This window comes from Macrobrachium nipponense, chromosome 2, assembly GCF_015104395.2.
Source record: "Macrobrachium nipponense isolate FS-2020 chromosome 2, ASM1510439v2, whole genome shotgun sequence".
Lineage (NCBI taxonomy): Eukaryota > Metazoa > Arthropoda > Malacostraca > Decapoda > Palaemonidae > Macrobrachium > Macrobrachium nipponense.
This window is the reverse complement of record NC_087201.1, coordinates 118,065,238-118,081,278: the sequence shown is the minus strand read 5'-3', so window position 1 is coordinate 118,081,278 and position 16,041 is coordinate 118,065,238. Positions and strand designations below refer to the sequence as shown.

The window sequence follows — 16,041 nt, the reverse complement described above, 5'->3', positions numbered from 1 at the left end:
TGACATTTTTGGGTTTACACACACACACACACGTCTGTGTTTAGGTGCATATACATACATACATAGCTACATTCATACATAGACTCATAAGTGCTGTTCCAAAATAAGCAAGATAAACAATAAATAAATTAGTCATATGTATATTTCGATCTAACCTTTTATTACAGTAGCGTAGATAGAAACCCGAATAAACTCCATTTCTCGGTGTTATCAGCAAAGCCTGTACTAACTTTGTAAACGTATCGGCTTTTAAACACATTGTCTGTATTATATTGTAAAAAGGTCTTCGTTCTTAGAAGTTGGCTACAATATCACAATTTTTGGGTTTATTCGTAAACAGTATATACATAGCTTTGAATAGCGAGAAATAAAACACATCACCTCCCAGCGGTAACTACAAAAATGGAAAAAAAATAGATAAATTTTATGGACATGTTACGCAGCAATGGCAATTATATGGGCTTTAATGAATAGTCAAGCCGGTTTAGTTCACCGAGAATACATCAAATATATATAAAACGTTTGCGTAAGCATCACTTCTTATGTAGAGAGGAACTGTGACGTCATCGGTGAAGTAATTCGCTGCAAAGGTAAACAAGAACAACTCAAATTCTGAAAAGCTATTAGTAGTAGTAGGTCTGCGATGCCACTAAGGATATGCGTAAGAACTATGTTACTAATTGATAGCTTTTTAAGAAGGTGGTCTAGTTGATGGTTAAGGTTATCAAAGCTATAGGCTACCCAAACTATAATCTTTGAAAGTGACGTGTCTTAGGCTTGCCGGCCGTACCTTATTAGACTAGTAGTACCTAGTAGGCCTACCTGTATCTGGCAATGGTTAAATAAAATACGTAAGTTATAAATGCACAGTTAACTGCCACAGTAGCAAGGCAGGAGTCTAAAAATAACAATTGCACAGATTACTACTATGTTTTCTTTTGTGGGTGAAAGATCAAACTGCCGAGGACAGGCTAACCTAGGATATCTAGTATACTAGGTAGCTAGGCCTATTCCTCTGACTTTTGTGGATAAACATTTTCTAGCTTTTGCCATTGGTTAGACCTAACAAGGTGAATAATTTGAGACTAAAATGTTAGGCTAATTCTGGATTTGACATATCCCAATAGGTTAATAGCCTATGGAGTAGGTATGCTTTGAATGTCAGCTGTAGGCTTATGAGTGCACGTTCAATAAAATTAATAGTATGCCCCATAGATTGCCTTTAGTGGGACAAGATAAGAATGTAAAACTACCTAATAGCCAACTCAAACTAATAGGCTAAGTACCATAAATAACTGAACCAATTGCATTAGGCTAGTTACCTTATCCTGGTAAGAAGTCATTCATTGCCTGAGCATAGAAATGTACTCGGCCTGCATTGGGCAATGGTATGCATAAGCTAAATGGCGAATTTGATGAAGCAGAATTTCTGACAGCCATCAGAAAAGCCAAATAGGTAGTATCACGTTTTTCTGTGATTTAGCCATTTTTTTTCTTTTAGAATTACCTGGGCCCTTGGGCAATGGCTTCTCTCAAACCACAATTTCACTACAATATATTTGCAATTGCAATTTTTACAGCCTGCCCTAACCTAACTTCAGGAAGGGACTAAGTATGTAACTTTATGTGAGAGAGCTTGCAGCACACTTTTTTTTTTCTTTTTTTTTTATGCCAGAATGATATTAATACATATTTCCAATTTAACTTATGATGAACAGTTCTAGTGTCATATGTCTTATTTTTGTGCAAATGCAAATCTCAGTTATACATATGTTCTGTATTTAAATCGGGTAGATGTTCAGATTGGTGATTAGCAAATAGCTTGTCAGTTTATAGAAGGCCAATTTTAAAAGGAAATGTAGTTGTTATTATAATGAGAAAAAGGGTTATGTTGGACTGTTATCTCTACAAAGAATAGAGTAGAAAAGGGAGAGTTACAGAGCAATTCTGTTGCTTTGTCACACATTTTTGAAAGATGTTAAGCTAGTAGCATTTATTTAAAAATTAAGGCTTTTGTAGTAGAGTTTTTAAACCTAACCATGGGAAATATTGTTGCATCATGATTTGTTTGTCATTTTCCCTTATTTTTTGGGTGGGGGGTTTGCTGTTACTGATGGAATTTATTATTACTTATATAATGTACTGAAGTTTGACATACTAGAGAGGACCTTTCTGATCAACTTGCTAGTCGTGACAGATTTATTATTTACAGTAGCATTTCTTGCATTTGTTGAGCAGCTAAGAATCACAATAGGTTTCTCTCACCTTATGAAGTTAGGTTTGATCTAAGAATGTATGTTTATGCATTACATAAGTATCTAAAACATTAGAAACATTGTTTGCTGTCTTAGCTGTTATGTGAAGTTTCCCTTTCTTCTCTTTTAAGTGATAATTTAAATAGAATAACTAATTTTATTTTATTTTTATCAATTACAGCTTTAAACTGTCAAACACTAGGATACTGTTACCACATCTCAAATACTGAGAGTTGCTATCTAGCCACCCTATCTTTAGAACAATTGATAAAGGTTATGTCGTTCTGTTATTGACTAAAGTTATAAATTCACTGATTTCAAGAAAGTATATTTTTACTGTAGTTATTCATCAATAACTTTTTTGTTTATTTTTTTTATTTCTATAGGCAGAACCTGATGTTAAGTTATTTGTAATCACTATTATCTATCTTGTTTTCTCTTTCAGTCTAGTATTTAAGGGAGACGTATCCCAGAGATAAGACAGTAGGTTATGAGCTTGTCCACAATGATGCCGAACTGGCCCTGGTTGGTTGCCGGGGCTTTAACAGGATTTGTTGCCTACTGCAATGTTCCCTTAGCTCTTCATAGTTCTCCAGAAAAAGCTACTAGAGGTTTGTAGTAAAGAATTTCTATGTTGCACTTGATGACATTTTGAAGACAATGGGTGGATATACTACTGTACTGTTTTTGTGCACAGAGCAAACTGTATTATGACACTGCAAAGTGGTTGTAATGTGAAATTAGTGTGAATGGTTAACTTGAGAGGATAGTGCTTATTCTTGCTGTGGATTAAATTTCTCATGCACAAGGAGTCACTGCAGTAAAAGTATACTATTTCTTAATGCTTCACAAGATGTCATTACACAAATCTTTTTTTATATTATTATTAAATATGATTATATATAAGTTGCAAGTAATCCACTGGCATGGGTGCTGCAAGGGTACTTTGGGATTCGCCAAGCTCTCCCACAATTCTAGGGCATGCTGCTGTACAGTTTACAAAAGACCTCTTGGCGTTGTGGATAACCATAACTTTACAACAAGTGTTTTCATTTTTAAATAGAATTTTTGTTCAAAGTAGTACACCAGTAAATCTGTAGGAACAATTTTATTATGGGTATATATGAGAGGAATAAATTTATTTCTATAGTAGGGATGGATTTATATTATCCATATCAGTTAGTATTTGAAGAGTGAATTATAGTTGTATTTATGAAATTAGTTTTATTCTTAATTTTGACACCAAGAACACCAAAACTAAAATTATAAAGGAAAATGTGACATTAATATGCTATTATTTTTTACAGATTGGTTAGCAAAAGCTCCATTGACTAAGCTGGATGACTCCAGAGCATCTTTGGTGGGGTCAGATTTATGGAAGGATAATGGGGCAGTAATAATGGCTGTTCGACGACCTGGATGATCTTTGTGTCGGGAGGTATGAATATTGTGAGCTCATGTTTTCCATGTAATAAAGAGTGATAGTGTTTGTGGAAAGTTCCCAAGTCACACTTTCTGGTTTTAAGTAACAAAAAATTGTTTCCCTTTTATTTTATTGGCAGTCCTTGAGTTAAGGTAGTTTCGTTCCTGAGGCGTGACTTAAGTCAGATCTTAACTTTTAAAAATTTAATGAAAAAAAAAAAACTGATGAAAGCTTTACCTTTAATCCTTAACATTGGATTTTCGCTTTAAGTTGGAGACAAAGTTTTAATGAATATTTTTAAAATGCGTCGTAAGATCGGATCATCTTATGTTGAGACCACCATAACTCGGGGACTGCCTATACTGCTGGTTTTTGGTTTTACAAAAAGTTATGGTATTTTGGAATTTGGTTGATGGAGGTTCTAAGTCAAAGTTAAAAGGTATCATTGTTTAATTAAAGATTGTTCTTATTTCTTTTAGGAAGCACTGGCACTTTCCAGTCTCAAGGGAGAATTTGATGCCAAGAATGTTCCCTTGTATGCTGTCCTCCATGAAGAATTAGGTGCTAAGGAGTTTAGAGATTTCCTCCAAGGTGATCTATTCCTTGACATAGAACATAGATTCTATGGTCCTCAAGAGCGACGGATGCTCCTAACAGGGATGCTGAGATGGAGTGTTTGGATGAACATAATGAGAGCTAACAAAAAAGGAGTTGAAGGCAATCTAAATGGAGATGGATCATTATTAGGAAGTAAGTACTGTCATGATCTCAAGTTTGTATCATTCTAAATGCACTCTCTCATGTCCAGGATATTAAGATGCTTTCATTCCAATACCTCTTCCATTTGATAAAAGATGATACTTTTAGCCCATTATGTCATTTACATTTTCTTTTTACAGTAGTTTATGCTAGTGTATAGGAATAAAATAATTGAGCCTCACAATACCAATATAAAATTTGCTTGTTTATAGTTTTGACTAGTAAGAATGTTAATTTCTCTTTATACAGTAGTACTCTTTTATTAACTTGTAGTTAATTATTGAATGTTTAATCCCCCTTCATTTTTATGAAAACGAATGAGCAAAAATGTTACTCATTATGTGAAGTGCTATGTGTTAAAATAAAAGTTTTGACAAGATATGCCGTTTTGCTAAATAGATTAGTACGTATTAATTTTTCTTGAACTTTAAATGAGATATGAATGAACTTCTGAATAATTGTTTTGACAAATCATAATTTATTTGTTTACAGGTGTGTTCCTACTAGGACCTGGTGACCAGGGAATACTTTATGAACATAGAGAGATGGAGTTTGGAGATCATTTTAACAGCACACAACTTTTGGAAGCCCTCAAAAACATTAAGACTACTACTGATGAATAATATTTATTATTCGTAGTTTTGAAAATATGGAAAATGTCGGGCAGCTTCATGTGTGAAAGAAGGATGTTTTCTTTTGAAGCCAAAGTGGAAGTGCATGGATAATGCGTAGCTAATACAATTTAATTTCAAGCTTTGTGATTTTAAGATAACCTTCAAGATTCCATGTTCAGCTTCAATATAGACATGAAATTGTAAATACACTTGTGTCTGTGATACTGTTATCAGAAATATGTGGTCAGTTTGAGTATTAGTAAAAACTGAGCAATTGAAATATGATGGTGGGTGTATAAACTTTTTGTAAGTAGCACCCACTTGATGGAATGACTTGATTGCCCTCTTGTTACTTATGCACAATGCTGACCCTTGCTTTCTGACTTTATGTAATAATGTAAGATTGTAAAATAAAACTCCTCAGGTATTATACATTTGTTTCCTTTTCTTGTCATATAGACCATACTATTCTCTTAAATTTTGCCAAATTTGCAATAGCTTGGAAGCTCCATCTCCCAACTTTTGCACCATTATTTGTCACTATAGTCGGGTTGACTTTGAAAATAATTTAACAAAAATTAATTATTTGAAGCTGAAGTTCTTTAGTGTTGCACATCTCTTAACAGTCTAAGCTATTGAGAAATGTATTGAAGTTGAGCAATAATAGCAAATAATTTTGTCTCTGATACCCTCTGTATGGGTGTTGAAAGAACAATAATCAAATTATTAATTTGCAAGCCAAGAAATACGTATAAACAAAATGTATCCATAACATCAATCCCGTCTGTCAATATTTGTGTTGATAATTGTAACTTCTTTGACCCCCAGGACAATTAACTGAAGGGGACTAAATATAAAAAAATTTCTTCCCTGGCATCTTAATAGTTTTGACTTACCGAAGTTGCAGATAGTTCTGTGAAAACAAACATTACCTTGGTGGAGAACAGACTGATTTCATTTGAGTATGTTGCATTAAATCTTGCACCAGACAACTTGGAGACCAATGTAATTGTGCATTGTGAGCCTTATTTCTAATATGTTGTATGATGTAGGCTACCAAGATATGGTACAAGTTGTCAAGACTCCTTACGGCATAATCCAAGAAGGGGAGTTTTGGAATTGAAGGAAATGTATAAAGGTAACATTTCCTCCAAAACATATTTTAGTTCTAACCTGGAATGTGGTGAATGATTATGCATATATACATGAATGTCTTTGGCTGGAAAGCTTGCAAGTTAGTGAGTCAATGGCTTGAATCTTTATTGGATTTTGATAGTTTACTGCAAAGTGAAAATGAGCATTCCTTTCAAGAACATGCCAAACGCCAATTGCATGTGCCGTAGATTTCTGCTGTTGGACACTTGGAGGTCAATTCTTTTATCTGTCAGCAGTCTCTCAACTTTATCAATATCACTACCTTTTTATTGCCCTTTCAATGCCAACTTCACGGGTATATATGGCACCGAAATAATATTAACATTCCTTCAACTTTAGCTCTTATATTACTATTACTAGTATATATTATTATAAATAAATCCTTTACCCAGTGACATTTGACAAACGGCATCATCTGTATTTAATACAACGTACACATGTGATATGGCCACTTTCTCGACTATTTTTTTTTTTTTTTTTTTTTTTTTTATGGAATTTGTCCTATCTTCTTTTCCATTTATCACAAACGTTCTGCTTTCTATATTTCAATCTTCTGTCGACCCCCAAAATATCTAAGAGCTGTTCTTCTGATTCTGCTATTATTATTATTTATAAATAATTCAATTGTGGTTGTGTTACGCATACAACCGGTTTATGACGTGAGTGACTTCTGAAAAGCTTGAGTTCTCACAATAGGCCTATCCGAGATGTTGGATGGATAAACCCAGGGGGGTGAAGCTGGTTTCTTTACACCAGGGCCCGGCCTCAAAGGGGGCCAGTCACCCGACCAGGAGGATGGAGAAGGGAGAGAGAGAGAGAGAGAGAGAGAGAGAGAGTGGGAGAGAGAGACGAGAGAGAGGAGAGAGAGAGAGAGAATACTAATATGCAAAACACACCATAAACATATGTATATATATAATAGAAGTTTCTACAGTTTATCAGTAAAATAATAGTTGTTGAAAAACTTTTACTAAATAATCTTAAGCCTGGAGTGACACCACGTAATTACGTAAATGAATTGATTTTGATGATTTAATTGAGTGTTTTACGTAAATGAATTGATTTTGATGATTTAATTGAGTGTTTTGCTGCTAGAAAAGCAAGGAAAGGAGTATTTCTTTAATAATTATACATGTATACTTGTATGAAACAGTCACATTTATGATTTATTTAATATAAGGAAATTTGAATTTCAAATTCATCAAAACTTTATTATGCATGATAATTATACACAACATGCAACAGGCCAACAGTGACTTACTGCACAATGCCACTTTAATGAGTTTCATGAGTAAGTTTTGTTTATCTCAAATTATACATAATGTAATAACAAAATAAGTTGTTAACTGCAAGTCATAAATAAAGCTACAATACGGCAAGATGAACAGAATTTACATCCTACCAGTGAACATTTATGGCTTTAAATTGGCTCTTAAAATTGGTCAAATTCTAAAATCCTGATCCCTCCAGCTGGATGGGCTCACTTCGCTCGCCAAATGGTAGGGGCCCAATGACACTCACAGTACCAGGGCCCAGTGATGGCTCTCCCTGGCCCTGAACCTGCCGAGTTTGTTAAGGGAAGTGTGCCGTGGACGTGGGGAATGGATGTGATTGTTTAATTTACGTGTTACGAGCAAGAAATATGACAGATGGGTGGTGCTTGTATGTGATGCAGGCTTATTCGGACCTTGGCTGATTCGGACCGTGACTGATTCGGACCATTTGCTAGGCTGATTCGGACCATTTACTAGACTGATTCGGACAATTGTTTAGGCTTATTCGGACCATTTGCTCGACTTAATTTTATAATATAACAATGATATTAGGGATACATTTGATGAACCTTTCAGGCAAGGTGGGTGTCATTGGGCCAGTTAGAAAGTTTATGGATTATGTTGACCTAACGTGGTTGCAGAGTCAGGTGTGGAAAATGGAGAACTGTGTTTGGGCTCAGTATTAGGTCAAACAACCATGTGGAGGGGTGGGATCATAAGCGGAACAAAAAAGCCAAAAAAGTAACCTCGCACCTTATTCACTTATATTTTTAATATACTTAGAGGCAAAGGAAACACCTAATCAAGTGAATTAAGCTTGTTAAAGAAGGCAAAGTAAATAGACATCAGAGAAAGCAGGTCAAAGAACTACAACGGCGTGTCATGAACTGTGGCCGTGCGAGGACTATAATAAAATAACAACGGTCAGCTACTGAAGAAATGAACATATATACTATGCGCCAGTGTAAATGAAGTGGCTATTTCGGGTGAATTTGGGTTAATTTGGGCTTTATTTTTAGCTTTATTTTTACATGAACTATTTTAAAAATTAGAGCAATATGTAACTGTACGAAATTAATGGTCCTAGAAACGTGAGTGGAGTGGATTTCCATTGCTTCCCCAATATATTTTCATAATGGACTTTTGAATGATTATGGATTACTAACATTGAAACAATACCATAAAACAATGTCACATATGTTACATATGTAAATACATATTAACAGTGGCAGCTCATCAGCAGGCACTGTGGAACTGAAGCACCTCCTATAGATTTCATAATATATGCACAAAATTATGAATATATACATGAATATGAGTAATTAAGTATATATTATCAATAATCCTTTAAAAATGATAACCATTCTCTTGTTTTTGTAAAAAAAAAAAAATAATAATTGAAACAATATGTGGAACTGCTGGTGCTCAGCAGTTCTTATTTTGCTCGTAGGGTGATAATGTAGCCAGCTCGCATGTAAGGGTGATGGGAGCACTAGCATAACTTGAGATCCTTCCGTGTCATAAAAACTTCTACTAAGGACGTCCGCTACTACATTTAATTTGCCTACTATATATTTGAGCTTTGCATCAAAGTCCCTGATAGTTAAAATCCATCGAGCTCTTTTAGGTGACAAATCGGGCTTATTAAAAAGATCCAATAATGGTTTGTGGTCTGTAAGGACTTCTACTTTGTTCCCCATCAGTAGCATTTTAAAGTGAACCAAACTTGATACTATTGCAAAGGCTTCTTTATCTATGGTAGCCATTGATCTTTCATTGCTGCCATTTATCCAAAACTTCCTGCTATAAAACGCTATGGGATTGAATTTCCCATCAAACTTTTGCATAAGGCAAGCACCTATACCCTCCTGACTGGCATCAGTCACTAATGGTAATGGTTTGCTGAAATCTGGAAACTTCAGAACAGGGGGATTCATTAAAGCGTCCTTAAGTTTCTCAAAACTATCATTCTGGGGTTTTCCCCATTGAAACTGAATGTCTTCCCGCAATATATCTGTTAGAGGAGCTGCTATGTTAGAAAACCCTTTCACAAAACTACGAAAGAAACCGGCCATGCCTAGGAATGACTTAATTTCTTTCTTAGATCTCAGGGTGCAAAAATCCGCTATTGCTTTGACTTTATCGTCGTTTACTTTAACCCCTTCCTTGGATATGACATGGCCTAAATATGTGATTTGCTTTTTCAAGAATGAACACTTAGCTAACTTAATTTTCAACCCTGCTAATCTAAGCCTCCTAAGTACTTCCTTAAGCACTTCCAGGTGTTGCACGATCGAGTCTGTGGCGACTAATATGTCATCCATGTACACAAAAACATTTTTATCCAATAACCCGTGCAAAACTGTGTTCACCAACCTGGTAAAGGTCATCGGACTGCCCGATGAACCGAACAGCATCCGGGTAAATTCATAGTCCCTTGGGCACCGAAAAGGCCTATATTCCTTACTACTCTCACTCAGAGGGACCTACAGAAAACCCTGCGCTAATTCAATTGAGCTATAAATATTATGTCCCCCGATTTCTACAAAAAGATCTGGTATGCATGCGACTGGATAACAGTCAGGGATTATTTTTTTCATTCAAACGTCTAAAATCGACGCATACATGGACAGAACCGTCCTTCTTAGGCACTGCTAACAGAGGAAAGTTGTATGGAGACACACTAGGTCTAATGATTCCTTCCTCTTCCCATTTATTGACCTCTTTCTCTACCTGCTCTCTAATTTGGAAGGTATGCGGTATGCAGGAATATAAATAGGTTTTGTGCCTTTCTCTAAGTTTACCTTATGTTCTAACACATTAGTCAATCCCAGTTTTATCACCTTGTCACCGTCTCCGTTGAGGGTTTCAAAGGGTAATGGGAGAACATGGATTGATACAAATTATGATCCATTAGGTTGATACTAGCACTGTTATCAATGAAGACCGGTATATCAATATTCCCCACTGTTCCATAAACTATAGGCCTGGGCTCTGGGGCGTCCCCCACAAGACCACAATGGCACATACAAATCATCTGTACCCTTTTTGTTGATCGGCTTTCCAAAAATTTCGCCAATCCCTTTGCCCTCTTAAGTGACCTGCCTTGGAAGTTCTCATATTATAACTCCCAGACCTTTGAGGTATAGGTCTCGCATCTTTCCGTATCTGAGACAGACAAGATTGCCAATAGTGATCCACACTCTTACGCATTCCACAATATTTGACTCCACATACTTTCTTTGTGTGCCCTGGTTTATTACAATTATAGCAACGCAACTGCTGTTGCCTTTGATCGATTGATCCTCTATTATATTCTACTTTTGCACACAAAGGGGGAGAAGGAAATTCTGTGTCTCTTTGCACCATATTTCTCGGACCGGTCCCATTAAAAAATGTACTATCTACAGTGGGACATTTGGACATATGTTCCTGAATGTGGGCATAAATTAATTCTTTGTCTGATGTAGGTTCAATCTCTTCATCAAAACTGTCCACTATTATGTCTGGTACGTCGTGTAATAGCATCGCAAAATGGATCAGTTTATGTAAATTGTTGAGTGAGATATTACCCCCATTAACCCATTTAGAGGTTTCCAACTTTTGTATCCAAAAAGCTTTGATCTATGTTCAATAAGGCTAGTTCTGCCTTTCCGGATTTTATATAGCCCTCTTAAATCTCTCACCATATCACCGTGTTCCTTTGAGCCATAAGCTGCTCTTAAAAATGACAGGCCTTTTGCATATTGAAAGCTCCGACAATGGTAGGAAAGATCACCTTTATTGAAATCTAACAAGGTTTTTGCCTCCGTGAACGCCTCTATATTATCTGTAAACCCCTTGGCGTTTAAATAGTTATTCACCCCTTCAATAAAAATTTGCACCGGTTGTGAAAGAACTCCGTCCACAACCCCACGGAATGGGCTCACACACGCATTAACATTTGTAATCCGGTGAACTAGAGTCCGGTTACCACTTGCATCAGCCATTTTGCTTTCTTTATGAAAACCCTTATACTTCACGATCTTCCCCGACCTCAGTAACATTAATATTTTTATACACACACACACCAACCCCAACCCAAGAAAATTAATAATAATCATCCACCAATAAAAGATAAAACAAACATGCACCACACCCAACAAACCACCATATGAACAGCTGATATATGAGCTGTTATATGAAATTCAAGGCCATGCCAGGAAAAAAAAAACAGGGAGAAGACAAAAATAAAGCGTTCAAGAGAAAACTGCTTAACTCAGCATCCGTTCACACGACTGCCTCTCTCGCTCTCGCCGTCTGTCTCTCACTCTTTCACACAAGGACGTAATCCACAAAACCACTTTTTCCCCATATATATATATATTTTTTTTTACCACAAAACCACTAATGTCCACCAAATCTCGAGGGACATCAAAATAAAACCCACTTTTGAGCCAATTAACATCAATAAAAAGAGAGAGAGAAAAAAAGGAAGGAAATATAAAATTATACACTCACATCTTCATAGAACCAGAGCCAGAACCTGTTTACCCATTGCAAATGCGCGTAGTCCATTCACAATATGCTACAAACACTTTAATACACCATAAATACACTTCACCCCCACCCCACGAAACATGTCTTCACACTGAACTATTGCTAGAAAGACTGGCTGGCAGTGCCTGCACACAAACACACACACACACACACACCCCAAGGTATCTACGGCTAAGTTCAGCAATAATGCAAGTTGCCCGATCCATAATTACAAACACCCTCCCAAAAATATGCCTAATCTATCTATAGTCTCTTCGGAAGCCCCATCTACAGCCTATGAAACCTTTTAACACTGCCACCAAATCTCTTAAACGAGTTTTTAGAACTAAACGACACTCGTTTAAACAAAATTAAACAGACAGGCAACTGCACCTACCTCGTTCGTTGCAGATCAATCTGGGCGTTAGCTAAAATGCAAACTTGGGCTAATGAATCCCCGTAGATACAAAAATATACTTTTTATTTCCCAAATTAGCTAACATTAAAATGGAACAAAATGAATACCTTAAAGTGGAATTAAATGAATAAAGTCTGACCGCCCCAAAAAACCGTAAAACTGTCATTTTCCTCTCCTGAACCAGGTTTAAGTAAGTACCCCCTTAAATCCCACTGTGTCTGATTAACCACACCATTCTTAATAGTGAAATAAGTCTCAAAGGACCAATTCTCTTATATAGTGACATTGAACCCATCTGAAATAAAGAGACCATAATTATTACACACGAAAGTTAATCAAAATGAATGTGTACGCACCACACTTCTCTTTCTCTTTTCACTTCATAGGTTAACTTTTCAGTCTTATCTTACGTTACCTTATTCGATGGGCCTTCTCAAATCTCTTCCAGGTGTGTTCTGCACACTGTCACAAGTAATCAAAGAGTATCCTCTCTTCTTCTCATTTTCTATCATCAAGCCCATATATCATATGCTACGAACACACATGCAGACACGCCCTGGGGCACCTAGCAACCATGGGTGCTGCATGTCCCAAGCATGTGATTTCCAAGGCGTCGGCAAACTCAGATTGCATTGGCCATCATTCCTGGCGGTTTTTTTCATTTCAGCATTCTTTGAGGAACCTAGCGCTTGTCACTAAGCGGCCTGTCTCTAACCGGAAAGAGCTGAGATTAACAATTCATTACCGCACCCTTTTTAAGATATATATATATATATATATATATTATATATATATATATCATATATCTATATATATATATATATATACATAGATATATATATATATATATATATATATATATACACATACATACATACACATCAGTATTCAGTATTCAATCGTCAAAACAAAAGCCCTTAGTTATAAAATGATTTCTTGTCAGTGTTATATGTGGGGCATCGGCAAATACGAATATTTCCCCATCATGACATGGTTTTTTTTTACTTCAACTTGGTTTAATTTTATTGGGTCTATCCCAAAAGTCTGCCATAATTTTTAATTGTCAGGGACTAGATCAAGAACATAATATATGCAATTACGGGGTAGTCTGCATTCTCTACTTCCACAGTCATTCCTATCAACATCTCATGGACACATGATTTGTCAAAATCATAAAAGATAGGTTGTCTCCATTTAGCAGTCAGACCCCTCAGCATGATAATCTGAACTTTTCCATAAGGTTTATTTAATCTATATGTTCCTTTTATAATAATTCCAGTGTTTTGCGATTTTCATTTCATCACAAGATCTTACGGCTAGCCTTTCTTCTGCAGTAAAAGTTTCAGCTTTCTTTTCATTACTGACAAAACTTATGTCTATATACCTGGCTCACAAAGAAAGAGTCTTTCACGTGACGTCATGTCCCCTACTGCGAGCCAGGTAGCCTGCGCGTCGTCAGACCTAGTATACCTAGACCGTGGGTCCGAATAAGCCTGGATAAAGGTCTGAATGAGCCAGTACATGGTCCAAATCAGCCTGGTCCGAATCAGCCAAGGTCCAAATAAGCCTGTTCCCCTTGTAAGCTACATACTTGCCTCACATGGTCAGACCGGATGTTTAAGACATCTACATACAAGATCTAGCTATATTTTAGTTTGGAGGCAGCAAAGTAAATTGGTGTTGAAACAGTTATGGAGGAGTTATGGAGTTCTATTTGACATCGTCTGTGAGAGAGAGAGAGAGAGAGAGATAGTGTAATTGCTGTATGGATAGTTAACGACTGAATTGGCTGTTGATGGGTTCTGGGTTGTCTGCTGGTGCTGTTGGAGTTTAGAGTTCTGTGTTTTCAGTCAGTCTTTGGTCAGTCTTTAGTCAGAAGCTGTGATAGTCAATAGTGTCGGCAGCGGTCTGTGAAGGCACTGATCGCTATAGTCAGTTAAGTTTTGTGTTTTGTTGATTTGTTGTTTAGTTGTTGTGAGTTGATGTTGTTTGCTTTGGAGCTGTTGTGCCTGTGTTGTTGGATTTGTTGTGCTTGTGAATTTTGTTGAGTTATTTGTGAGTTGTTATAGTTGAGGGTTGTTGTTGGGGAGCTGTTGTGGTTTCTTAGTGTGGTTGTGAGTTGTTGAGGGTTGTTATTGGTGAGCTGTTGTGATCCCTTGGTGTTGTTAGTGGGTGTGTGTGTTGCCTTTTTGTGCTGTTGTTTTTTTGTTAGTGGTTGGTTGTGCAGTGGTCTTTTGTTGTGGTTGTATTCCTTGTTTGTTATTGTGTTTTTGAGTTGTGGTTGAGTTCCTTGTTGGTTTGTGGTCCATGGTTGTTGTAGTCCTTGTTGTTCGTTGTGTTATGATGGTTGTATCCAGTGGACAGTACAGCTCCTCGAACTGAGTGTGTCAAGAAGTGGTTGGTAAAGTACATGTGTTTTGAGAGTTTTTTGTTTTGTGTAGGTATAGGTCAATTGTCCTGCGTGTATTCTTGTAGTGTAAAGAGGAAAGTGTGACAGAGGGTGAGTTTGGAAGCTGGATTGATTAAGTTTATGTGGGGGGGATTTGCTACTTGTTTTTTAAGCTTGTGATCCCGCCACACAGTCAAGCCTCCTTTGGGTTAATCTAAGTTATCCAGACATGGCGGGTACCTCGCGGCGAATTGCGGTTTCCTATAGTATTTTGGTTGATTAATAACAATTTACCATTATTTTTGGGGGGATGGCTGTAATTAACTGAGAATTTACCTTTGAACTCTATCCAATGGTAAGGGGGACCGATGGGAATGACGGTAGCCTAGTTTTGTGTGAATTTGACGATGCTGCTGGTGACCAAATTGTCAAAAAATGAGTGGTTCATCTTGAGATGTGAGTTATGGATTGCCTTTTATCCTAAATTAGGTCGGTGGATGCTAGCAATGGCCTCATGTTGACTTTGTACAAATGCTCAACCCTGGAGTAGCCTACTAGCTTAAGGCATGTTCGGTAATTCTAGGCAACAGCTCTGCATGGACTGCAAGGAACGGTCCCGCGAATACGAAAGCCACTAGGGATTGGGGTGTCCAATGTATTTTGATGTGTTTAATACCAGCTCCTGGTGGTTAATTATAGTCAATCCCCCCCAAAATAACAGTAAATTCTTAATAAGCAATCAAAATATTAGCTAATATAGAAAACTAATTTCCAAAGAAATGCCAGTTGCAGAATTATACCTAGATTTATCACATGTTCTTCGTGTGGTACCTACCCTGGGGATTTTCAGCAGGCAGGTCACAGTTCCAGCACTGGCAGTTAACATTCCAGCTTCTGAAGTAATGGAAGTTCCAGACTCAGTGATCATGGGACCATTCAGTGTGCATCATGTTGAGGAACGTAGGGGCGAAGGCAATGATTATTATACCTTTGCAGTTGGTGATGGAGAGGTACGTGCTAACAGTACACCGTTTTCATGGCACCCCATTGACCTGAGAGTCGGCTAGATCCGCTTGGACAGTCCTCTGATTGACAGTGTTGAGTCATAATGTAATGGCAGGGGCTATTCGCACCTCCCAGCGCTGCTGTTAGGCAATATCGCTATACACATTGCCCGCCCAGTGCTGTTAATAGCATCCTGTAGATTATACCCATTACCGGGGCGGTGCGTATAGA

The 16,041-nt window shown here is 37.0% G+C and overlaps 1 protein-coding gene across 1 annotated transcript; it reads left to right on the top strand.

The window, feature by feature from the left end:
- Positions 1–438: 438 nt before the first annotated feature.
- On the top strand, positions 439–5,481 carry LOC135220941 (peroxiredoxin-like 2A). Its single transcript, XM_064258595.1, is given in 5 exon segments — positions 439–590; positions 2,701–2,866; positions 3,563–3,693; positions 4,158–4,428; positions 4,930–5,481. Coding segments are annotated over 4 exon segments (654 nt in total). The 5' UTR covers positions 439–590; positions 2,701–2,745; the 3' UTR covers positions 5,061–5,481.
- The last annotated feature ends 10,560 nt before the right edge of the window (positions 5,482–16,041 follow it).